The following is a 24,612-nucleotide window of genomic DNA, read 5'->3' on the forward strand; positions in this document are numbered from 1 at the left end:
CTTTGAATTTAAATCTGTTTTTGAAGCGACAGATTTCCACAAAAACGAACTACGTAATTTATTGGTAAACAGAGATCTACTGCAAATTAAATATTTAAACATTTTAAGCAATGAATTTTCTCGTTGTACGAATTAAAATTTTGATTTTATCTATGTATCAGCAGAGGAACTTCAATCTGCAAAATATATTTGACGTACGAAGTTTGTACACAGTAATTTCAAAAATATTAATTGTGCGTGTGTCCTCTAACCTAAATTTATAAGCGCATTAAATCAGAATGGAAGACGGGTTATTCTAACGTGTAAAATTATTTGTTTTCACACCTTTAGTTCGAACAGCTTGACAAGAACCTTGTCGAATTCATTTTGCGGTATGTTCCGCGAGTATTTAAAGTTTCGTCGTCGTAGAAAGACAACGTTACGTCATTGAGACACGTCAATGAACATCTTCGGTTATCACCTTAATGATTTCTCGTCATTGTCGCGAACAATATTGGTTTCTACATATTACAGGGCATTGTTTCACGATCCCTTACGATTATTGAACGTACAGGAACATTACACTCTTAACTATCAACGAATCAGCTGTTTCACGAATGTTTGTTTTTGAAAATTTTACCGTTCGCACGTTTTGCGTGCTGAATAATTGAAGTTAGCTGCAAATCATAGAAATATCAGTCATTTATTCCGTTAAATGTAAATATAAAATCTCAAACATAGTAGAACACAATCTTGCTACTGATAATGCTTAATCATTTCTACAGACGCAAACATATAATCTGATCCTTCGGACGCAAACCTAACCTTCATATAACCAATACGATTCGCTCACGATGTTCGTGAAAGTTTCCAGCGATATATTTCTAATTCTGCTAAACGCGAAGAAAATATGTAATAATCAAATAGTAGAATCGACAGTCCATCCACTTTTGCTGTGACCCGACGCATTCTGGCCCAGCAAGGATTTGGATTGAATGGCCTCAACAGAGGTTTAACCGCCACAATAATGCGAAATGGCATTTTTAATACATTTTACTTTGGCATTTATAACACTCTTCTTCCATGAACGAAGATACAGCAAGATTATATTCCAGAACTGGCATTCAAGGTATACTTTGCTACTGCTACACACTGAGAAAAACAAAAAAAGTTACAATGTTTGAATTAAATGTTAAGTACTAGATTTTTTAAAGTTAATATTAATTTAGTCAACTTTTTAGTTTTTCATAGGTTTTATGTCAGGAACACTGGCATCCTGTATGAATATACCATTCGATGTTGCTAAAAGTCGTATACAAGGACCTCAAGGTGAAGTTCAATACAGAGGAACCCTACACACAATTGTTATAGTTTATCAAAGAGAAGGGTAAGACATGATACAAAAACTTTAATCCTATTTCTTTGCTTTATCTTAACGATACTTTAATTAATTTTTGTTTTTTGATATATTTCTAATGAATATTTATATTTCAGATTTAAAGCCTTATATAAAGGATTGGTACCAAAGATTTTGCGATTAGGGCCAGGTGGTGCTATTATGCTTATAGTTTATGAACATATGAAATCATACCTTACTATGACATTTTCTTAGTAACGGCAATTCTAGGCTAACATAGATTCATTATATGCATTTATTATCATTAGCAACATATTGTTATGATTTTCAAAAAAGATGTAATAATACCTTTACTTAATCATCTAATATAGTATCCAACCATTTCTCCAGATCTATAGATTTTACAGATGTACCAGATTTAGTTACTTTCTTTGTATCTGTAAAAGATACTCACTGAATTAATGAGCATACAAAAATCATCATCTGGATATTATTCTATTAAATTTTTTTTTATGTCTGTACCAGCATTAGAAGATGTAGGTAAAGATTTCACTGTTATTAAATATTCATCCACAGGTTCTTTAAGCAATAATAAAAAGTCTAAATCTTCAGCTGTATCATCCACAGAATCCTGACTTCTTTCTACACTTTTTGTATTATTTAAAACATCCATTCCTAAATTATTTAGAATCTCATTATATTTTTGTTCACCCTGTTCGGCTATATTAAAAATGTTTGTTAACTGATCATTCTAGAATTATAAACAGTAACAGTTTTTATTATGAACATTATAAACTTCTTTGAACAGAATTAATAAGTTTAAAGAAAATAGTACTTAAGAGTTATTGAACTTACAGTAAAATACTTAGTGTTTATATTAACATTTTCATTGAATGGAATCGACTCGATCGCCGCTGATAAAATTTTCAAATCAAGTGTAAAGTACTCGGAATATTTAGAAGTATCGATGGTCCAACTTTTTTCTGATTGTGGAATAAAATAATTGTCTTCAGAAACTGGAGCATTCATAAGGAAATCAAAATCTTTTGCAACATTCTTTTGTTCATCTATGATGATATCATCTAGGTACTCTGCTTCCCTCGTATCTTCTTTCTTTTCCTTCTCTTTCAACTTTTTCTTTCTAATTTTATATTATTATAATTATTAAAACATTTATGTTATTATTTCATTTTATAAAAAAGTAACGAAAAAAAAGTGATAATTAAATATTAGACAAAAACTTCACTAACCTCGCCTGACTTTTTTTTGGAGGCATTTTGTTTATTTCTTCCTACTATTAATAATTTAAAAGCCAACTGTTCCTAACCTGTACGGTACGAAACACACTAACAATGAATTGTCCCGCAGAGATAACCTAATATTTCCCTAACGTAAAAAATATTTATACAGTATATTTGACTATGTGTAACGAAAAAGATAACAAGAATAATTAGAAATTATAATTTCAATTAGGATATTGATTCTTTCGGCGATTGAATACTGGAACTGATATCACTATCTGAAGAAGATAGTCGCTTCTCCACTAAACAATCCATAGACTGCGGTTTTACACTGCATTTAACCGTATCTCCTCTCTCTTCGTTTTCACATTTGCAAGTTTTCAGTGGTTCGATAAGGCCCAGATCACCTTCCGAGTAATGACACGTGATATTTTCAATCTATAAAACGTATACGTACATGTAATATATAGATAATAACCTATATTAATCAAATAAAACAATACAAGATTCCCCTTGTAATTTCGTGAAACTCCAACTCAAACCAATTTTGGTTGATTGACACTTGTTCTTATTTTCTTTTTTAAATTGAGAACAATGAGAAGATCACCAATACAAGATCTTTATAAAGTATTAACCTTTATCAGAGGAAATAAATTCCTGCTGAAGTAACGTTTCAAAATTTAAACTATTACGTTTTACTTTTATCTACTAATATACCTGTGACGCAGAATACTCTACAATGTTGATCATGTTATTGCTTTCCAGTATTTCCCACAGGCACTGAAGAAACTGCTGTTTTAGTTGGGAGGCACAATAATCTTTACTTGAAATGTCTCCTTTGAGCTGTGAAAATAAAATAAATTTGTTACAAAGAATATGATTCCTTATAAACCATAACAAATGAGTCTGTTATATACTTGTGTTCAAAAGAACTTTAACATGTACATGGCAGACAAGTATAGAAATTACAGATTAATCTGTTTAAAAACCGTTCACCTCTAAAGCCTTCAAAATGCAACTTCTTACGCGGTGCAAAAGATCTTTAAGCATCTTCAATTTTTCATCTTTTTCACAAACTTGCGACAATAATTGTTCTCTATCGATCCTCGCTTTCGATATACATTTTTTCAGAAAATCAATTTTCTGTTCCATCATTTCACTATTTTTTTTGTAATTCTCAATAGTTGATTCATACACAGCAATTCTAGCATTGTCTCTCTCAGCTTTCCCATAATACCATAACATTGATTGAAAGTCCTATGATATTTAAATATTTTCATATTTTCAAACAGCAATAAAAAAATTAAATGAAAATCTTACATTTGACAATTTGTGAATAGCGTCTCTTTGTTTAATCGCCATATTTAAAGTTACTTTTGATTCCGTTTCGAACAATTCACACTGCAATTTCAGTGTACGCTCCTTTTCTTTGCTGTCCCTGCTGGTGATCTCAAGTTCTTTGCAAGTTTTCACTAGATCATCAAGTTCTAAATTCAGTGCCACGTTTTCCCTGATCGCGCGATTCGTGGCCTCTGCTACTCGTAAATTAGTTGCTTTGCGAAGAGATACAGCTAATGTCTTCAGATGTTCCTCCATTTCTTTCTTCATCCTATTGAATTATAAATAGAAGGAAAATATTTTAATTTTCAAAAAATATGCGTACATTGCTTTTCCAATGACCAGTGATTTCTCCGCTTCATAAAGCTCGTTCTGGTGCCTCTTCTCTTGGTCTATAATTTCTTTCTCTTGAACCTCGAACTTCTGCATTAGATCTTGCCGCGCTATTCGCCAATCTTCCAGAGCATTTAGTTTACCGGCTAATTGAAAACACCATTGTATATAAGTAAATAAACGAACATCAACCATTTCCAATAGTTCTCCCAAATGAAATTATATTCTTAAGGAAATTTCAACTTAACGCATTAACAAAATCAATGTTTTTTAACGAAACAAAATGAACGACGTAGCACGAAAGCAGCGAAAGTGTAGAAAACAAACTTGTTTTAAATGAAAATTAAATGCAAATTCAGAAGTATGTACTTGACTTCACTTATTAATTTAACTTCAGCGTTCAAGTTATTCTCCATTGTGCGGTATTCGAGTTCCATTGATTCTTCTTTTCTCTTGTACGCGGCCAGTTCTTCCTTTCGCAACTCTTCCAAGGCTGAAAGTCTTTCAGCGAGTTCCTTTGATTCCTCTATCCTCTCCTCCAAGTTCCTTTTCAAATGAGCGATCACATCTGACCGATCCTCTTCTAGTTGTCGAAACTTGTCTTTCACTTGCTTCGCTTCTAACTCTAATTCTTCGTTTCGAGTTCTCAGCCTGGCTTTCAAAGAACCATCATTTATTTAGACTGTCATATTAATGGTTGTATGTTCTTTTTATATTCCTAGATACTATAAACGATAAAAGCATGTTAAATTTAAAGAAAACTTAACACGACTAGATTCGTATATCGGTGGTAGAAATCTGTATTGGTCGACCGGATTAATTCCAGCATTATACATATATTTACCGCGCCAATTGCCTGTTGTTGTCCAAAATCTCTTGTTCGTAGGATACAGTCTCCCTTTCATCCATACATTTCTTTTTCGCCTTTTTCTTACCGCCCTTGCGTTTCTTCCTCTTGGCTTTCAACATTTTCGTCGACTACATTCGAAAGATCATTACACGACGAATTCGAATTGCTGCCTGGCGTGCCGGGAACCAACGTGTACGCGATCTTCGTTAGATCAATAATTTATAATTCCATGGCGACCGAAAAGAAGTGTAATTTATGCGAATAAAATTGAACGGACTCTTGAACATGTCAATTCGAAACTTTCAGCGACTACAATTTGATCCCTTGACTGTCGCATTGAAATCGAATTAATATCGTATATGAGAAATCCTGACACATTTATAAGCTTCAAATTTGCCGGAACTGGACGCAGCTCTCTTGCGTCTACACTCAATTCATACGTTACATGTATGTATATATATTTTTGTTTCAAACGAATTATACACGTACACTGGAAACTTAAAAGCCTAACGCACTGTCAAATAAATACAAATTACTCACACACACGGATCAGCACACTCTCGCAAACCGAAGTAAGATCTTAGAAGTACAGAGTTCCCTTAAAATTCGTAACGATTTCGTGCGAATGAGGTGGTTCAATGAAAACAACGTGTTGGTATGCACGCACGTGCGTGTATTTACGAACCATCAGTAACAAATTTGACTTCGTCTAAAAAAAAAGAAAAAGAAAGGGACTGGAAACAAAAAAGGAATAGTAAAGAATTAATTAATTAATCGATTAATCAATAAATTAATTAATTAATTCCAGGCAGATGTGGTGGCTGCGGCCTGCGGAAGTAAATAATTATGCTGAGCATGCCAGTCAGTAGTCCTATGAGAAACAAGTCCCAGTTCTGGCCGAAGAGCTGGTCCCATTTATTCAGATGATCGACAAGACTAAATTCCTGCAGATAATCTAAACCGAAAAGGAAGGAGAGCTTAATGAGCGCCAACGCGACGGGAATTTTCGCGTCCGGGCTGGCCTCCGCAGCAAGATCGTAACACCGTTTGGCCAAGTATCGGTCTCTCGCCAAGCCTAAGCCGCGTTCGTACATGTATCCAAGATTAAATATCGCTTGAGCTGTCTCGGGAGCTAGTCGGTAGTGACTAGCCGCAGCCTCGTAATCGACTTCCGTCCCTCTGCCGTAATAATGAGCGTCTCCCAGTTTCACCTGGTAGCATTAGGTTCAATGATCGACACAGTCGAAGAGCAATCGAATGTTCCAGTAAAATTCGAAAAATACCTGAGCAGCAGAGTATCCCTGCGCGGCGGCTCTAGACCACAGAGCAAGTGCTCTGACCAAACCTTCTTCTTCTGTCAGTATCGTAGTCTCCCCCTTGTCCAGTATAAAGGCAGCGTTACTCTGCGCAACTTCGTAACCCATTTCCGCGAGAAGAGCGTAATTGGCGAACGCCTCGTTGATTCTGCCTTTTCTGTAATCCGTGTGAGCAACCATCAACTGGTCGCTCCATTTCCCTCGTTCGGCGACTTTCTTTAGAAGTTCGACCGCCGTCGGGCAGCTTCGCGCCATGCCTATGCCAGTAGCATGCATCTGGGCTAGGTTGTAAAGTGCCAAGACATGGCCGGACCGACTGGCCAAACCGTAGTACATGGTGGCTAATTTGTAATCAGGTTTCACGCCTGTTCCACCTGTTTAAATGGAATTCGATTGTTTGAAACGACAATGTAATTGTCGCGAAAATAAATGACACTTACTGAAATACATATTGCCAAGCTGAAGCTGCCCGTCAACCCATCCCTGTTCGGCAGCTTGCTTGAAATACTGAAGAGCCTTCTTGGTGTCTCTTTCGACCCCTCGCCCGTAGAGATACATGAGACCTACGCCACTTTGTCCAACAGGATTTCCGAGGTCAGCGGCTTTTTTGAAGTATTCGTATGCCGTTTTATTATCTTGTTGCACTATGTCACTGCCCTCTAAGTAAATCTGAAATTTCGAATCGTCTCACCGAATCTGATATTCGCATTACGATCGATTAATCCGAGGATGCGTAACAGTCGAATGATATTATTACCTTTCCCAAATAAGCCATTGCGATAGAATGTCCAGCATCGGCAGCGTGCAGAAAATAATGCATCGCTCTCCGTTGATCCAATGGGACGCCTCTAGCACCCTGATAATATAACTGTCCTAATGCAACTTGAGCTTCTATATCTCCTTTCTTTGCTAGCAATTGGTAATATTCTATTAAGTCTTGATCAAAAATCCCCGAATTGTATCCGGGATTCTCTTGTTCATCCATAAGTCGAACTCGTTGGATCACTGGTCCTCCGCTGAAAGAAACTTCCTCTGCGACCTTGCCAGCCACCTTACGATAATAGTCTAAAGCTTTTTCACATGACGCCGGTGTCGTGATACCAGCCCAATGACGATAACCGAGAGCCATTTGCGCACGTGTATCTCCACCAAGAGCTGCAGCTGTATAATGCAAAAGTGCTTTAGCTTGCGAGGCGTTTACTCCACCCAATCCTGTTGCATATAAAAATCCCATGCCCTAAAGGAGATGTCGTACATCAACAATTTCAATTAAACATTGGCCACAACTTCAATCTTTTTCATCTTATATCCGAATTATTAATGGTTCATTTACCATATGAGCAGAAGGTAATCCAGTTTCAGCAAGTTCTTTGAATGTTTGATAAGCAGCCGAAATATGCTGACTAAACGTCCAGAAGGAAGTCGGACCAAACTGCATTCCTAGCAATGGAGCCCATGCCAACATAGATTTGGCTTCACGATGACCAAGTATTGCTGCGTTTGCTAGTAATTCGTAAGCTACATTTTTATTAGAGCGTGTGGCATTTAAGAGACGCTGTGCTTTCTTAAATATTTGCTCCGCTGAAAGTGACATTACAGAGCATTAGAGTCACGTATTTTAAACACTTTATTTTACAACTTTAATAAGAATACCTTCTTGTTGCATCGGAGAAAGTGGTTCCTGTGTCTCTTCGCTCAAAGGCTCGAGTTGCTCTTCTTCAGTCCATGTCTCTGTGTCTTCTTTCTCCAGTTTAAAATTAATATTTGATAAATCTATATTTTTAATGTGTGCCATCATCGCCTTCATCCAAACGTTCGTCATTGTAGAACCTTCTTCCTTACTTTTTGGTTCGCTATCTACCTCTTCTTTTTTTTTTGTAATCTTCTCGGTAAGATATGGTTCATTAGATGGTACCATCTTTAGAATAGTATTATGTAAAGCCTCTAATTCACGCAATTGTTCAAATTCATACTCTTCTAAACTAACATCCTCTTCAGCTTCTTCGTCAGAAGTTTCCGACTGTTTTTTAGGAACTTCTGATTCTGATGCAACAGACATAACAAGCAGGAGAAACAGTAACTCCTTTCGTAGCTTCATTTTGTTGATTTAATTGTTTTCCTACTTCTGCTGATGAATTGTCCTTAACAAATGAAAATAATTCTTAGTATTTGTAACATCACCTTCTTAAAATATTACACGAATATTTTAAACGTTTTAAAAAATCATCAAAATATTTCACCGAAACATTTTCATCGGCACATTCAATGAAATAAATTCGTCGTTCTTCGTAGAAAATTAATCTTTGAATTTAAATCTGTTTTTGAAGCGACAGATTTCCACAAAAACGAACTACGTAATTTATTGGTAAACAGAGATCTACTGCAAATTAAATATTTAAACATTTTAAGCAATGAATTTTCTCGTTGTACGAATTAAAATTTTGATTTTATCTATGTATCAGCAGAGGAACTTCAATCTGCAAAATATATTTGACGTACGAAGTTTGTACACAGTAATTTCAAAAATATTAATTGTGCGTGTGTCCTCTAACCTAAATTTATACGCGCATTAAATCAGAATGGAAGACGGGTTATTCTAACGTGTAAAATTATTTGTTTTCTCACCTTTAGTTCGAACAGCTTGACAAGAACCTTGTCGAATTCATTTTGCGGTATGTTTCTCGAGTATTTAAAGTTTCGTCGTCGTAGAAAGACAACGTTACGTCATTGAGACACGTCAACGAACATCTTCGGTTATCACCTTAATGATTTCTCGTCATTGTCGCGAACAATATTGGTTTCTACATATTACAGGGCATTGTTTCACGATCCCTTACGATTATTGAACGTACAGGAACATTACACTCTTAACTATCAACGAATCAGCTGTTTCACGAATGTTTGTTTTTGAAAATTTTACCGTTCGCACGTTTTGCGTGCTGAATAATTGAAGTTAGCTGCAAATCATAGAAATATCAGTCATTTATTCCGTTAAATGTAAATATAAAATCTCAAACATAGTAGAACACAATCTTGCTACTGATAATGCTTAATCATTTCTACAGACGCAAACATATAATCTGATCCTTCGGACGCAAACCTAACCTTCATATAACCAATACGATTCGCTCACGATGTTCGTGAAAGTTTCCAGCGATATATTTCTAATTCTGCTAAACGCGAAGAAAATATGTAATAATCAAATAGAATTTATTTCATCTATTAAATTACAATTATAACAAATTTTTTATTTGTTACATGCGAGCAGGATACAAGATTTTTGATAACCGAGTCATCAACGCCTCGAGACACGATTACAATTCATGACGCATTAAAATTCTGAATTAAACATTTCATTATTATCAATAATAATAATAATAACAACAATAATATATTGGATTTCCATTAATAATTTTATATAACCTGCAGCATAAAATTCTGAATATTGTGAATTATTAGAATAACGTAGCATATTTTTTGTACTTGTTGCAATGTTCATATCGAAAAGGAGTCGATATTAACATAAATAATTGTTTATTGTACTGTTTTTCGCGTTAAGTAATTAAAATATATACGTAATTCAATCGTTTTGAAGATTTTTAAGGTATTTACCGTTTTATAGAAAATGGTGGACCTACAAGGCAAGGACAAAAGAAATATATCCTTGCCGATGAAATTGCAATCGTACGAATATGAACAGGCAATTAACAAACCGACAATAATTAATACGCAAAGAACGTTCTACAATATTCGTATCGCAGATATTGATAATAGAATAAACAGGTTAAAAATAAAATTATTTTCTACTTGATTATTAATAACAATCCTTAGAACTATATGTTCTTCTTCGCTTTGTTTACATATAAATCCGTACATGTTGTAAATGTAGTATAAAGTTGATAGAAATTTAAGATTTTAATTAAACACGTAAAAAATGTTCAGGTTAAAAGATCGAAATGAGAAATTATTAAAAGAAATTGAAAATACAGATGAACTTGTAATTACACTGGACGCAGAAACAGCTGATGAAATTGCAACCTTAACTAAACAAGTCAACACGCAGAATAGTAGAATCGAAAATTTAAAAAATAATATTAATAAAATAGAAAAGGATCGCACGCAGGTGAAAGAAACTCATCGAGATAACATAAAACTGTTTAAAGAAAGATATACGAAGAAGAAGATAGAACTGGTTTATCAAATTAAAATATTAAGTGATAATGGACTCTTTATTTTTATCCAGCTTCTTCCAGCTACTTCTTATTGAACAATAAGCTTTATTTTAGGTGCAAAAATTAATAGTTTGGAAAATTTTAAAAAAGTTCAGAACATTTTGCAAGAAAAACTCGAAGGAAATAAGGAACGTATGATAAAGTATGAGAAAGAATTGAAAGAAACAACTGAAGGGATTAGGCGAAAATTTGAATTTGATAAAGAAATGTATTACATTATTTTATTCCAGGAGGAAAATTTGATTTCATTCATAAATAAATTTTTAAATGTTTTTTCTTTAGGCTCAAGATTGAACTGTATAATTACCTTCTTGATTTGGCAGCACATTTTCAAATTGAAACCAACAAATTTATGAGTTTCCCTAATAAAAGATTAATGCAGGAGAATATAATGTTACAGAAAAATTTATTGCAATTGTCTAAAGAAGTTTCGACTAAAAGAAATGTTGCAATTGATTGCCAGTAAAGTTTTATTTTCTGTTCCATTTTCTTTGACTCGCAACGATTTATTTAACAATTCATTTATATTACTAAAATTATATCTTGTAGAAATATATTTGAGAGCCATAGAAAAACTATTGTTGCGCAACGTTCAAGTACAAAACATAATATGGTAACTTTAAAAATATATAATCGGGTGCTGAAAGCTTTACAACGAAAATTTGATAAAATGAAAAAGTGTTTGTCTATTATTAATATCCCGGAGTCTACAGCGGAAGAAAGACAATGGCTAGCAGTTGAAAATGCCAGAATAGAGGAACAGAATGTGAAGTTCCTTTTATCGTCGATGCAAACTTTATTTCATAAAGAGAAGACGAAAATAGGTATTGCCAAGTATTTACAGAGGAAGGTAGAATGTAAAATAAAAGCAGTTATAGAAACACTTTATGATGTGAAGTACATTGTAATATGCTTGCTCAAGGTATTTTAAATAGAAACGTTGAAATTAAATTCAAGTTTAGCTTCGAATAACGTAAATTAATATTTGATAGTGTCCTGCAACTGAATTAAGTTATTCAAAATTGCTTCTAATTTTCCAAGATAAACTTTTTAAAGGGCAATTAAGACTTCAGTGTAATACTGTTAATTCGTAAGTAAAATTCTATAGTATATAGATAGCACCTATATTAAAAAAATAGTCTGAGAATTAAATGTACACGAATTAAGGGTTGAAAGCATTCCACGAGAAATAGATTGCCACGTAGAAGATTTGAAAGATATTCCAGAAGATATTAATTTTGAGATATCGAGTGCCACTGAAGAGACAGCATTGATGAGCAGAGCAATCTTAGATAAAGTAAATAATTTTATCCAGTTGTGTACACGTTTCGTATTCTATTTGAATTTTCAATTACACCGTATTTAGACAAGATCGAAAAGCACAGAAAAAGACGAAACTGACACGTCTATTGAAAATGATACATCCGATAAAAATGAATTAGATGAAATTTTTAAAGATCTTACGGTATTTGATGAGAACGAATATGAAGAAATTAATGACGCCGAATCCTTAGACGGCGAAGAATTACTTGACGTGAACGAGGAATAGAAAAACGTTACATTATACAGAAACTATATACAAAATTATTTTCTTTTTAAAGACTTTCACGCTTGGTATCTTCGATTATGCTTAGAAAGAAATACATATATTCATTTTATGTACACAACTTTGCAAAAACTACACATCTATTTCGTTATTTTATTTTGGGAATATCAATTTTGTGATCTGGTTTTATAAATCGTTTCACTTTAGCTTTATCTTGTTTCCTGAAAGAAAAAGAACATTTTTTAGTAAAATTTCTACTTTGTATTACCAATAATTTATATTACAGTCATACTTACAATTTAAGTACAGAAGGAGCTACAATATTCCTTTGTTGAAGGGATTTGAACCTGTCTTTCAATAAATTACCAGCTGGTGCAGAATTTCGTAAACTGCCAGTTAATTCTTCTGGTAATTTAAAATCATTATCCAAGGGCTCAAATTTGATTCTACTAAGAACTTTAGTACCTGTTGCTTTCTGGGCTTTCTTTTTCAATCTCTTTTCTCTTAAAACTTTCTGTTTCTGTTCAGTTTTAGTCATCTGTTTATCTAATTGTTTTAACTTGTAAATGTCTGCGATTTTCTTTTTCTCTATCTTCCCCTTTTGAATCCTGTGTGCCAACTCTTTCTGTTCCTTTTGTTTACGCCTTTGGACATGAGTTTTCTTCATATTTTTCACTGGAGGATTTACAGACTTTACTTCTGAATCATCATTATTATTATTATCATCATTATCATCTTCCACCAAAGCTTGATTGTCTAAATTCAGACCTTCCGACATTTCTTTCATAGTGTTCCTTTCCCTTTCTTCGTGTGAAACCTATGACAATAGAATTCAATTAATTCCAAAGCTAAATGTAATTTCATTACAAAGAAAATACCTTTTTAAACATATTTGTGGTAACTCTTTTCAGGTGTTCTTCTTCTTTTATCAACTGTAATTCTTTCTCCGCGATTTCTTGCAATAACTCCTGGTGATCTTCGTACGCAGGATTATAAGACATTCCTGGATGCGGCATTTCAATTGTTGGCAAAGCTGAAGGCTTTTTGTGCAACGAAGCGGGCAATCTCTTTTTTTTCATACCAAAATGCAACAGCGTGTGTCGCATAGTATCAGAGGACATCCACTTTTCATCGATCACACTGTTGACCTTGTCCTTCCATACGTCATCTTTGAATTCGCCCCTTTTCGGTTTAATTAGCCTTTTCTTCTCCGCGATGCTCTTATTTTTTAATTTTAATCTGTCCTTTAGTTTCAGAATACCCTGGGCCTTCTTAAGAGCTTCCTTCTTCAAAAGAATAGGATGTTTTCTCTCTTCCTTTGTCCTCACACGATTCCTCTTTGTTACTGGGTCCGGAACCGACGAATGAGGTTTCAAAACGTTGAAACATCGTGATTCCTTGGATTGCAATAATTCACGGCGCTGTTTCTTTGAAAGAACTTCCGGCTTAGTAGAAATAACAAACAAATCAGAATTTTCACGAACAGAAAACGATCCCAACCTCTCCTCCTGCCGGGAATCCTCCAAAAATTTATCAACGTCCTTTATATCCACATGTTTGCGCCACGACTTCTTCGTCTTCTTCGATACTTTCCGTTTCTTCGGTTTAATCTCGGTCATTTTGCTCTAAATAATACGATCCTACGATAAAACACGGAACCTCGTTAAAAGAAACGTGATTCCCAAGTTGAAATTCAGATTCTTATTTACCTGTCGCGATTGGCGCGTTTAAATTCTGAAACAACGCGATACATAGAGGGTTCACATTCATAATTCGAACAGCGCGAAACCTTAAGGCTAGTTTACGACACAGCCACAAGCATTCACATTGAGAACGACGCGTTCACGAATAAATTTATCATTCGAAAGAACCATACTATTTAAACAGAATTTCTGAACTGATCGTCGTACTCTGTTTCAATTAAAAACGATTTTCAATCTTCATTCGTCGATTCGCCGTCTCGGAAGCGTCAGCTTCATGCGGACGCGTCCTAACGTATTTTTTTCATAGAAAGTCGGCTTTCACGTGGACACACGTGTTGCGTATGCGTGTACACACGCGCGCATCACCTGTGGTGCGGTCAGAAGGCTGGCCACAACAGCGGAGAAAAAGTTGTACTTACCGATGGCTGTCATCGCTTTTTCTGACAGATGTTTTTACGTGCCCCGTTACGCGAATTCCACCTTATCCGAACCGATTTCAGTGATAATCCAACCTTCGTATCTACTGTGAACACAGCCCCGTCGCGATAAACGGGACCAAGGCGTGTAGCGTGCCCGTTTCAGTTCGAAGGGTGCGTCATCGGAATTCCAAGGATCACGATCACTCGGGAAGATCATCGGGGAGACTGAGAACGGTTCAAGAAAGAATAAAAGGACCGTGGGGACAGGAACACGTGAAAGAGGGAGAGACTGAAAGCGGAGGGTATGGCGAAGACGTATGATTATTTGTTCAAGTTGTTACTGATTGGTGATTCAGGGGTCGGCAAGACGTGCGTCCTCTTCAGGTTCTCCGAAGATGCTTTCAATACGACCTTCATCTCGACCATTGGTAGGTATTCCTTTTTTTCTCTCTCTTCTCTCTCTCTTTCTCTCTCTTTCTTGCTCTCTCTTCTCTCTCTCTCTTTCTCTTTCTTTCTCTCTCTTCTCTCTCTCTTTCTCTTTCTTTCTTGCTCTCTCTCTCTCTCTCTCTCTCTCTCTCTCTCTCTCTCTCTCTCTCTCTCTCTCTCTCTCTCTCTCTCTCCCTCTCCCCCTCTCTCTCTCCTCTCTCTTGCTCTCTCTCTCTCTTGCTCTCTCTCTCTCTCTCTCTCTCTCTCTCTCTCTCTCTCTCTCTCTCTCTCTCTCTCTCTCCTCCCCCCCTCTCACTCTTTCTCTTTTCACTTTATCCACCGTTCGTCTTCCCATTATTTTCATGCTCTTCCCACTCTTAATTAATGGATCATCATGATAGAACACGGTTGTGGCCTGTTAATAAAATTTCTTGGATGGTTCTCTTGATCATCTGCAAAATCTGAATGTACAGATGATTGTATGATGATTAAATTGAGACTTTTAACGAATATCTTCTTTTTGCTCCATGGACTTTGATTTTTTTAATTTTTATTCTGTGTAGTAGACTTTCAAACATGCTTGTTTTCATTGGCATAAGTTGTTAAATGATTCTTTAGATGTTCTATAGTATGCCTGAATATGTAGATGAGGGTCAAACGTATAGAGTATCTTTAAGGGAGTAATTAAAATTTCAGAAGCATTCGGTCTGTTATATATGTATATTTTCCTTTTTTTATGTTTCATCTTGTTCAGATTGATTTTAGTCTTTTCGTATATTGCGATGCGAATGTTTATTAATTCCAAAGAATTTTAATGCCTTATATTACCTGAATTATAATTAATTATAATATAAATTATGATTAACACTCTGGTGTTTGTAAATATTGTATAACAATACTCAAACAAAATATTTAACACCTATTTTGCTAATATAATGTACGAAGATACGTATGTTTATTACAGTTAGACCAAGGGTATTTATGTAAATTCATGTTTGGATAAATTTATAAAATAACAATTAGACGTAAACCCATTTCTTTTATTAGGTCCTCATTGATAAATTTGAATATTAATGACAGAGACAGAAAGTGATAAAATTAAAGTGATAAAATAAAATATATAATTATATATATTTAAGCTCATTTCTTGTTTTTAGGAATTGATTTTAAAATAAGAACGATAGAATTAGACGGAAAGAAAATAAAACTACAGATATGGTAAGTGTTACAAGTTAGATATTAACTTTAAAAACATAGAAAATTACAGAATTGCTTGTAGCCCTAACGAAGAGGACATTACAATATGTATCGCATAAGATTATTTTTTAATTGTAATTACAAGTATTTTATTATTATTATTCAATTTTCTAAACACAATGTTATAAATTGAAGTAACATTGATTACATATTTATAAATATAAAAATAATTCTTCTGTATTTTATACTTAATAAAATAGTATTTTGTATATATTACTGTACATACATTTTTTCTAAATGTTCTAAAGGGATACAGCAGGTCAAGAAAGGTTTCGTACAATAACTACAGCATATTATCGTGGTGCAATGGGAATAATGTTAGTTTATGATGTGACCAACGAGAAGAGCTTTGAAAATATAAAAAATTGGATTAGGAACATTGAAGAAAATGCGTCGGCGGATGTTGAAAAGATGCTTTTGGCCAATAAGTGTGAAGTCACAGAAAAACGACAAGTTTCAAAGGAACGAGGAGAACAACTTGCTGTTGAGTATGGAATTAAGTTCATGGAGACCTCGGCTAAGTCCAGCATCAACGTTGAAGAGGCATTTTATACCCTTGCACGAGATATTAAAGCTAAAATGGAAAAGAAACTGGTAAATACTTTCCAAAAATATACTATTATTCTATATGTATTACTTACTTCAAAGAGTTACATACTTTTTACAAGATTCAAAACCTAAATTCATAGTGCAATAGAGATAATTTTAACTTTTGAAATTATAATCTATTTAAATTGATACAACGAAAAAAGAATTAATCATTAGCCTTCCAGTGATAGTAATTGTACAGAGAATGAACTTTAAGTGTTTCCTTAAATGTCAAATGATAAATTGAATAATTCGAATAACATTTCCAGTAAAAGAGTAATTAAATTTTAGTGGGAAGGAAAATAAATAAAATTGAATTATGCGTAACAAATTTTAAAACAATGCATGGTAACGTTAGATTCAATACATTTCTTCAATGTAAAAGTACTCTCTTCTTTTCTGTCTCTTCTTGCCTTTTCTATCTCCTTTTGAAACCACTATAAGTTTGTCAAGAGGCACCATTTTTTACTGTACGAGTAGACGTATGAAACACGATGGTTGTAATCAATATTGATCACATTTGTCTTTAACTTTGCATTATATAATATCATTCGATTGTGTGTATCATGTTTTTATATTGCTGGAAGGTTAAAAGGTGAAATAATTACTGAAATATTTATAAAATATAAGGGGTATATGTATCTTGCAGTGTCAGTATTTCAATGATAAATAAGGAATTTGATTTCATCACTTGTTAGTGTAATTAAAAGTGATGTAAAAGTCTATTTCCGTCGATATGTAATTTAGTTGCTTTTACAGATTTGTTATGGCAAGTAGTTTTACATTGATTAACCACCATTTTTTTGTTTCCTGTGTCTGTTTCTCTGTGTTTGGTGCTGGTCGGTCTCGGCAGAAGGTAACTCTTTCCCTCTCTATGTATTTTTTTTTGCGTACTTCTTTGAAATTTGATTATTCGTATCAATGAATACTATGTGAAGTTATTAGAAATCATCTCCCACTTGCTACTAATTGAAATAATCAATTGTCGATGTATTACGATTAACTATTGTATTACACAGTTGTTCAATTAAATGTGAACTGTAATTACATCTAAGTTTCACAACAACTTTTGTAGACTGAAGTATATTTTTGAACGACATAGTTGAGACTAATTGCAGTAGCGTAATTGTATGTAAGCTGTTTAATACGCACACTCAGTTTTAGTTTATATCTTGCTTCTCTGTTCTTCTAAGATACTGCTTTTTAAAAACATTCATGATATATTGTTCGCGTTCAATCGAGCTTTTACCGATCAAAATACCTACAGATTGGTAACACTTGTTGTAACTGTATCTTTGCCTTGTTTCATACAATCATCTGTATATTAGTAATTCATATATTGCACATAGATTTACGAACTAACATAAACACGTGGAACATTGCTTTTAATATCTGCACAGTATTTTCAGCGAAGAATCTTGTTTTTGCGTTGACAAATTATTCCTGCTTTCTCTTACTCTTTCTTTAATTTGTTCTTTTAAATATAATCTTTGTCATTATTAAAAGAAAAGGAATATATCTATAATCGTCTAATGATAATTCTTCCAACAGAACACCTTTAATGCCTCTAGAGGATTTGATGTATTTTCATTGCGTTTGAAATGATGAAATCCTCTAGAGACATTTAAGAATTTCCATTGACAGATCTTGTACAGTTTGACAAGAGAAATGAATGTATTAAAAAACAGATTATAGAACTTTAAAGTGTACGCTTGACGTTGAGTGTTATGTTTGCTTGGAAACATGTTATTTGCGAGTGGAACAATGTTAAACGATGAATTTCTGTTGAAACAGGAGGCGTCAAATCCACCAAAAGGAGGCGGACATCAGTTGAAGGCATCCGAGCCACAGAGGAAACCACCAAGTTGGCTCGCACGATGTTCTATACTCTGACCCTTTGGCCGGCATAACTTTGACCGTCACCTTCTACTCTTTATCTTCGGTCTCCTTCGCTCGCTTCACGATGCGAGTCCTTCTGTGATTTTACTCCTTGATGGCCACCTTCGTTTTCCTCCGTCGCTGCCGATCTCTCTTTTTTACTGATTACTTATAGGATCTCTTTTATCCTGGAGGAGAAACTCACTTTCCTCTCTTGAAAGAACGGAAAAGAAAAGAAAAGAAAAGAAAAGAAAAGAAAAGAAAGGAAAACAGAAAACAGAAAACAGAAAACATATATAAGGATTCTGAAAGGAAACGATCGCGGATTGTGATAATTTTCTAAACGACGTTAAAGTGATTTCAAGACGCAAAATTCGAAGAAACGACCATAATATATCCCCCATTCCCCTTTGTCTAATTTTATAAAATGAGGTGTCATAGCAATGTATCTTGAGTGTAATTTATTATGCGGTTCAAGACCTTACGATTAAGTAGTATAAACAGGTGGTAGAATCTGTAGTCAAAGGGGATGACGACTCTAATTAATAGAATAATCAACGAATAATTTAGAATATAAAATTAACGCTGAGTGATTTTTTTAACTGAAGTAGTCGGTAAATATCGCCATCTGCACATTCTTCTTTTCCTTTTCCTTTTCTTTTTTTTTTCTGGTTACATTAAGGGGACTTGTAATTGCAGAGGTTGTAAAATTACTTCATCCAGGAGAGGTGACGTAACGACTAACGATACGAGGTTAAATACTTGTAAAAGCAATAACGTGAAAAAGAATTATTTTATTTGCATGCTGTTTCAATGAATGCACAAAGTAATGCAAGTTCAAATCGATAGTGCAGGAAAAAGAAGAGAACAGAACAGCAAATACTTGTTTTGTACTACGTGCAACAAAGTTTCTCCTCCATTTTGTCAAACGATCAAGGGGTACGATCGATTTTTAACGCATCTGTATTCATTTTATTTAAACAAATGGAAAGGGAACATTTCCCTCACGAATTGCAGGGAAATCGTCTTTCTCTTGTATTAGTTCGAAGATATTTGTTTATAACAAAAAGAAGGGGGTACGGATAGGTGAACAATGGGCGGTCATTTTTTATATATAAATATATACATAAATATGCATATATATGTATATGTGTACACACGCGTGTACACGTGTATATATAGATATATATCTATATATATATATATATATATACACACACACACACACACACACACGCGCGCGCAGGCAGGTAGACACATGACACGTACGCTGACACACAACACATACATACATACACACACATTGTCAAGTTAGCTTTTTCACCGAATCGAAGGGGAATCTTCATTGATTAACTCATTTAATAAATTAGCGCAAATTCAGAACTCAGACAATTCATTCGACTTTCTTTCACTTTTTTCCTTGTTCTATTGTTGAAGTAACTAAAAATAAAGAAACAAACAAAATAAGGTGGAACACGGACTTCGTCTTCGTTTGAAACGCTTGTTGTAATAGTTTTTCGAGGAAACAGAGGGTTCTCATTTTTTTTGTAAGAAAAAAGGGGTTCCGATCTGTTTCCCCTTATACTTAAATATACTTAAATATACGATTATTATAATACATTTTATATTAATCCTATTCGTCTTCGTTTATTGTTGAAACCTGCCTTTCCTAACTCTTCGATGACAAATTATTATTTTCATTGTCATGTTCATTAATATCGTCAGCTGCGTTACAATTTCGTTAAGGTCTTGTATCAACGGAAGAGCAATCGACAAACTCGTGGATCTTTTCCTACTTCGAGTTCCATAGAACTGCTTCCATTGAGAATTCACGGGAGAATTAACACGAGAATGAAATTGAAAGGGCAACGAATTAACATCTAAATATCCTTTAAAGCTGTACACCATGAAACCATTAACGTTATTGTGTATATAAAATTATTCATAATTTTTCAATCGTTTTGTAACGACGAGCAATGTAACTTTATTTAATATACTATCGATTTCAATGAACATATCACTTACCAGATGTATCGAGAAATTAAAATAAATGTTATTAATCGACAATCTACCCGAATTATTATCTTTTCCCAATTAACAATGCCCGATCGACCGGCTGCTGTCGTACAGAGACGTCAATTCTTGGAAAATTTTCTTGATATTTTCTTCGATCAACGTGGAATCTTCCATTTTGGATTTCAATTCCAGCAATAGTTCCTTTAACTGGACAAACAGACTAATCGGTAAGTTGAAAATCGTTTTCCGATTATTCCCAACCAAGCGTATACCTTGAAGCATAAACTTTCCATTTCCGGGTGCAATTTCTCATTAACGGATAACGATTTCGACTCGTTCATCGAGAAGCCAATTAATTTCTGCCGTAGGTCCTTGATCTCTGCCCTGTTTTTTTCGTTGATCGCATGGAAACAAAGTCCAATGGTCTGCAGACGTTTATTCAAACGGATCACAGCTTCGGCGTTCTCTAATAGACATTTCTGTTCTTTCGAAATTTTAGCGACGCCCCTTAAAAGTGAAATAGAAATACATTAAAAGTCAACGCTCCGCTAGACCTCGAGGTCGTATCGTATATTAAATGTTTATTCCGAATCAGAAATCTTTCCCTACACGTCGATGTTTCCAATAATCTTCCGGTTGTCGTTTAGAAATTCGGTCAACGCCTTTTCTAATTCCTCCCTTCGCTGCGTTTCTCGATGCAACGCTTTCTCCAGAGCCTCTGCTTTCATTTTGAATTTCGCCGCCTCCGTTCGACTGGACAAAGCTTCCCCCGCAAAAATATCGCGCTGTTTGACCACGCTGTCGTAATTTCTGGACAAATTCGAATACGATATTCGATCGCGCATCTTCTCCTCTTCCAAACGCTCGATCGTTTCCGTCGTTAACTTTAGACGAGCTCGCAAGTCTTGCGACGCTTTTCTCTCACATTCGAGAAGCGATCCCTTCAAATAAAGTTGCTCGCGGATCGAAAGATGCTCCTTTTCGAATTTCTCCAGTTCCGTCTAAAAGGACAACCTATACGTGTACCTTTGAAATCGAGAAGAAATTATTCGTTGCCGACCTTGTTTCGCTGAACCTCGTAAACCATTTCTTCGAATCGTTTCTCGAAATGAAAAATATCTGGACCGTTCGATCGAATGTTGTGCATTTTTTTCTCTTGGAATTATTTACCGCTATTGCCGCTGCTCTCGACTTCGTTAACGATTCATCCGAACCGAGTGTTCGCGCGCTTACGCTGCTTCCTGCCTTTTTCGAGCGCGGGCTGTTTGAAACTACACGATCATCCTACGACGATGTTTAAAATGTCGATTGAATCAGAACCAACGAATTTCCATTCCAAAATAGCCATTTATTTTCAACGTTTTTCATTTTTAACGATTAATATCTTACATAGATAGAAGGAAAAAAGAATCAATGACTATCCATAAACTGAATATCCGATAGCAATAAAACCGTGTTCGGTAGCGGTCTTGGTTGCGGGCTTAGAACCGTGAATGTTTGCCTTTCCACGTCGACATTGGTACTGTAAATAAAAAAAAAACACTTTCTAAGTAATTACTTTTTAATCGCTTGGAAAATATTGCTTCAAATATGTATATATATATATATATATATATATATATATATATATGTATCTTACACGCAGACGAATCCAGCAACATTGGTTTGTACCACATCATCCTCCGGTGAATCGGCAAAGGAGACCGACAGCAAGTGATGAAGTAGATTTGGACCAGGTGTAACAGCAACTAATTTCGTTAAATTGTCCTCCGCTTTCATTCCCAGCGGCATACAAGATGCGGGTAGCACCGGAGCTCCAATTTTATACAATCTAGCTTCGCTCCATTTAACTTCAAAACTATGCGGATATAGCGGAGTTCTGGATCCATAAAAATATTCCCTGACACCTTGATCTCTGGCTTCTATCCTCTGCGTCTGGCTTCTCTCTACCACACCACCGCTTTTTGGTAGAAAAACGACTTTAACGAAATCAGGCATATCCCTGACAAGTTCGTTGTAAAGTCTTTCTTGATCTAATACCAAAATCGCGTCTACTTCGAAAGCTTGAGCCGCGTGAGTTAGTAATTTGTACCCATCTCCCTTCACCCATCCACAAGTATTTATCACAATACCGGAAACTCTCGCCTTTTTGTTAGCTTGAAGTCTGTCGGAACAAACTTCCGCTAATCTTGTTACTAGAAGATTGTACAGAGCAACATTGGTCTGCGGAGATTTGTGGCCAAAATGAAAGACCAGCGGTGCCTGCTGACTGAAGCCTTCCACGATGTTCGACGGACGTTCGACGAGCAGAGCTCCAACTGTGCCAGGTATCGCTATATGACCTTGGCCGACGTCTAAGTCTACAAAAATTGGTCTGCGGCCCATTCTGACTGCGTAGTTTAATAAAAGTCTGCACAAGGTAGATTTCCCAACGTCGCACGGCCCTACAATCATCGTTATCGGACCCCTGGTATCGTCCTTCTCCGCGGTTTCTCTGAGCCTTTCCATAGCGGCGTGGCAATTCAAATACAGACCCATCGGAGTTTCCTTGGCGACGTAACTGACGTCAGTTTTACCAACCAATTCGACCGTACAACTTTGCCAAGTAAATACAGCTACTTTAGCTCCAGCAGTGAATTCGTATTTCTTTCCCTTTACCAGTTCCGTCCCAAATACTTCCGCCAAGCCGCTTTTCAGCTGTAAAATAATAAATTCGTATTTACAACTGGAGACTGAAATCCTCCGTCGAGATTTTGACAAGGGGATAGGAAAAATAAATTTCGGACGAATGTAATAACCAGGAATATAAAACAGACGACGAACACTGTGTAAAGATAATAATAAATAAAAAAACATTTCATCGATTACCTCGAGCGTCACTTTTTCATTTTTACTTTCAACCTCGAACCGCAATTCGCAATCCGGATCCAATTTGAATTCTTGCGTTTGCGCCTTCTCGTCTGTCATATTGTTAATATAAATTACCCCTGAATATTTATCACATGCCTTTCAATATAAATCATTTAACATTCTCTCCCCGCAAGTCAATCTTCTCCGAGTTTTCTGACGCGCTGAAAAGTTTACATCGGATAAAATAACCTTTAATTTAGCAGAAAACACTAATCGTATCTCTAGATATTACCTACACAGCTGTCAATACAAGCGCCGTTATATTAATGACAGACATCAATTAAAAACCTGGACTTTATGTTACAAACAGATTTATGACGCTCTTATTGTTTACAAAAATGTTGCTGCAAATTACATATATGCATGCGTACTGTCAACATTCCACTTGCTATATACTTCTTATGATAGTAGCGCCATCTAGCGGACGGGCGTTTTCGAAGCTTTTCCCTATACCTGCAATGTGTAAGATAAGAACAGAGACAGTCTCACTCGTGCCACCACCTAGGAAAAAGCATCTCATCGGTCCCTGGTGCGTACGCGCGAAGCATCAGGACCGAGGAGGTCTCCAGAATATGAATTTAGGTGGCGCCATCTAGCGGTGGAAGTTAGGAACTAAATGCGTCGCCTCGATGTGGAGAACAAAAGCTAATTCATTAATAACTCAACTACCACGAATAATTTATGAACATTTGTAATTTTTAATTATAGACTGGACCCTCCCCTACTTTCCCATAACCCCTTTGGTTAAGATTTTCCTCCTCGTTAATTTTTTATTAATTATTTTCCAAGTCGATGTCGCAAGGTAACCTAGAATTTTTTGATAGGTGCCCAATAAACAATTAGTTTCTCACTTAATAGGAACAAATTGTGAACATTTATGATCGAAGAAATTAGGGTAGACCCTTGGGAACATTCAGTAGCAGTTTTAACGAGACTCGAGTGAGTAATTAATAAGTTATTAACGATTTCCTGGTGGATTCTTCGCGGCCCTAAGGAAGTCGCTTTTGGCGCTATCTAGCGTACACAGTATGGTACTAATTGGCTATAAGTTTGAACCATTTTGCACTAGGCGGCGCCACCGTTGTGGGAGGCGGGATTTTTAAAAATTATTTTCTTAAATTATCTTCGCAGGTTTTTAATAGATTAGACACGATTGTTCTGTGTTACGAATGAAATGTTTAATTATTATTTGACAATAAACAATTAATTATGACACTTAGATT

At 35.2% G+C, this 24,612-nt stretch overlaps 9 protein-coding genes across 19 annotated transcripts; 3 read left to right on the forward strand and 6 right to left on the reverse strand.

The window, feature by feature from the left end:
• Positions 1-468: 468 nt before the first annotated feature.
• On the reverse strand, positions 469-2,736 carry LOC116430713 (Apoptosis and caspase activation inhibitor). 5 transcript variants are annotated; one of them, XR_012998007.1, is made up of 6 exons: positions 2,587-2,736; positions 2,192-2,477; positions 1,859-2,087; positions 1,685-1,773; positions 1,214-1,607; positions 664-1,131 (listed from the first exon to the last, which is right to left on the reverse strand). XR_012998007.1 is itself a non-coding variant. In XM_076364641.1 (6 exons), exons 1-4 carry the CDS (start codon positions 2,610-2,612, stop codon positions 1,691-1,693), a joined length of 624 nt encoding a protein of 207 aa, XP_076220756.1. In that variant the 5' UTR covers positions 2,613-2,736; the 3' UTR covers positions 664-1,131; positions 1,571-1,607; positions 1,685-1,690. The 5 variants fall into 5 exon arrangements, 3 of the variants coding, with proteins under 3 accessions (XP_076220757.1, XP_076220756.1, XP_076220755.1); XM_076364641.1 differs by having other exon boundaries at positions 1,571-1,607; XM_076364642.1 differs by lacking the exons at positions 664-1,131; positions 1,214-1,607 and adding an exon at positions 469-656.
• Positions 899-1,624, forward strand: LOC143174268 (mitochondrial 2-oxodicarboxylate carrier-like; the record flags this gene model as incomplete). Its single annotated transcript, XM_076364957.1, is given in 3 exon segments — positions 899-1,108; positions 1,221-1,366; positions 1,474-1,624. Coding segments are annotated over 3 exon segments (474 nt in total), but the record flags the coding sequence as incomplete, so codon positions are not given.
• LOC116430710 (cilia- and flagella-associated protein 157) lies at positions 2,587-5,596 on the reverse strand. Of its 2 annotated transcripts, none has more exons than XM_031985195.2 (7): positions 5,093-5,596; positions 4,628-4,899; positions 4,241-4,394; positions 3,898-4,186; positions 3,574-3,834; positions 3,295-3,420; positions 2,587-3,015 (listed from the first exon to the last, which is right to left on the reverse strand). In XM_031985195.2, exons 1-7 carry the CDS (start codon positions 5,215-5,217, stop codon positions 2,806-2,808), a joined length of 1,437 nt encoding a protein of 478 aa, XP_031841055.1. In that variant the 5' UTR covers positions 5,218-5,596; the 3' UTR covers positions 2,587-2,805. The 2 variants fall into 2 exon arrangements, 1 of the variants encoding a protein (XP_031841055.1); XR_004235756.2 differs by having other exon boundaries at positions 2,867-3,015; positions 3,213-3,420.
• A 154-nt stretch (positions 5,597-5,750) lies between these two features.
• On the reverse strand, positions 5,751-10,175 carry LOC143174225 (protein sel-1 homolog 1-like). Of its 2 annotated transcripts, none has more exons than XM_076364629.1 (8): positions 10,027-10,175; positions 9,040-9,371; positions 8,068-8,555; positions 7,748-7,995; positions 7,172-7,651; positions 6,855-7,083; positions 6,382-6,788; positions 5,751-6,309 (listed from the first exon to the last, which is right to left on the reverse strand). In XM_076364629.1, the coding sequence occupies exons 3-8, from the start codon at positions 8,510-8,512 to the stop codon at positions 5,893-5,895; spliced, it is 2,226 nt and encodes a 741-aa protein (XP_076220744.1). In that variant the 5' UTR covers positions 8,513-8,555; positions 9,040-9,371; positions 10,027-10,175; the 3' UTR covers positions 5,751-5,892. The 2 variants fall into 2 exon arrangements, with proteins under 2 accessions (XP_076220744.1, XP_076220745.1); XM_076364630.1 differs by lacking the exon at positions 10,027-10,175 and adding an exon at positions 9,520-9,537.
• LOC116430727 (uncharacterized) lies at positions 10,040-11,918 on the forward strand. The gene is made up of 5 exons (XM_076364643.1): positions 10,040-10,197; positions 10,357-10,628; positions 10,701-10,854; positions 10,929-11,108; positions 11,196-11,918. The coding sequence occupies exons 1-5, from the start codon at positions 10,040-10,042 to the stop codon at positions 11,575-11,577; spliced, it is 1,146 nt and encodes a 381-aa protein (XP_076220758.1). The 3' UTR covers positions 11,578-11,918.
• A 566-nt stretch (positions 11,919-12,484) lies between these two features.
• On the reverse strand, positions 12,485-13,820 carry LOC116430726 (ribosome biogenesis protein NOP53). The gene is made up of 2 exons (XM_031985237.2): positions 13,071-13,820; positions 12,485-13,009 (listed from the first exon to the last, which is right to left on the reverse strand). Exons 1-2 carry the CDS (start codon positions 13,809-13,811, stop codon positions 12,485-12,487), a joined length of 1,266 nt encoding a protein of 421 aa, XP_031841097.2. The 5' UTR covers positions 13,812-13,820.
• A 410-nt stretch (positions 13,821-14,230) lies between these two features.
• Rab8 (RAS oncogene family member Rab8) lies at positions 14,231-20,099 on the forward strand. Its single transcript, XM_076364639.1, has 4 exons — positions 14,231-14,742; positions 15,898-15,958; positions 16,246-16,591; positions 18,380-20,099. The coding sequence occupies exons 1-4, from the start codon at positions 14,619-14,621 to the stop codon at positions 18,476-18,478; spliced, it is 630 nt and encodes a 209-aa protein (XP_076220754.1). The 5' UTR covers positions 14,231-14,618; the 3' UTR covers positions 18,479-20,099.
• On the reverse strand, positions 18,559-21,675 carry LOC116434191 (uncharacterized). Its single transcript, XM_031992913.2, has 4 exons — positions 21,540-21,675; positions 21,089-21,480; positions 20,752-20,986; positions 18,559-20,686 (listed from the first exon to the last, which is right to left on the reverse strand). Exons 1-4 carry the CDS (start codon positions 21,624-21,626, stop codon positions 20,558-20,560), a joined length of 843 nt encoding a protein of 280 aa, XP_031848773.1. The 5' UTR covers positions 21,627-21,675; the 3' UTR covers positions 18,559-20,557.
• Positions 21,618-23,794, reverse strand: cbc (protein CLP1 homolog). Of its 5 annotated transcripts, none has more exons than XM_076364637.1 (5): positions 23,622-23,794; positions 23,348-23,550; positions 22,151-23,176; positions 21,869-22,001; positions 21,618-21,763 (listed from the first exon to the last, which is right to left on the reverse strand). In XM_076364637.1, the coding sequence occupies exons 2-4, from the start codon at positions 23,444-23,446 to the stop codon at positions 21,897-21,899; spliced, it is 1,230 nt and encodes a 409-aa protein (XP_076220752.1). In that variant the 5' UTR covers positions 23,447-23,550; positions 23,622-23,794; the 3' UTR covers positions 21,618-21,763; positions 21,869-21,896. The 5 variants fall into 5 exon arrangements, with proteins under 5 accessions (XP_076220752.1, XP_076220749.1, XP_076220750.1 ...); XM_076364634.1 differs by having other exon boundaries at positions 22,119-23,176; XM_076364635.1 differs by lacking the exon at positions 21,618-21,763 and having other exon boundaries at positions 21,810-22,001; positions 22,119-23,176; positions 23,626-23,794.
• Positions 23,795-24,612: the final 818 nt, after the last annotated feature.

Source organism: Nomia melanderi, chromosome 2 (assembly GCF_051020985.1).
Source record: "Nomia melanderi isolate GNS246 chromosome 2, iyNomMela1, whole genome shotgun sequence".
Classification (NCBI taxonomy): domain Eukaryota; kingdom Metazoa; phylum Arthropoda; class Insecta; order Hymenoptera; family Halictidae; genus Nomia; species Nomia melanderi.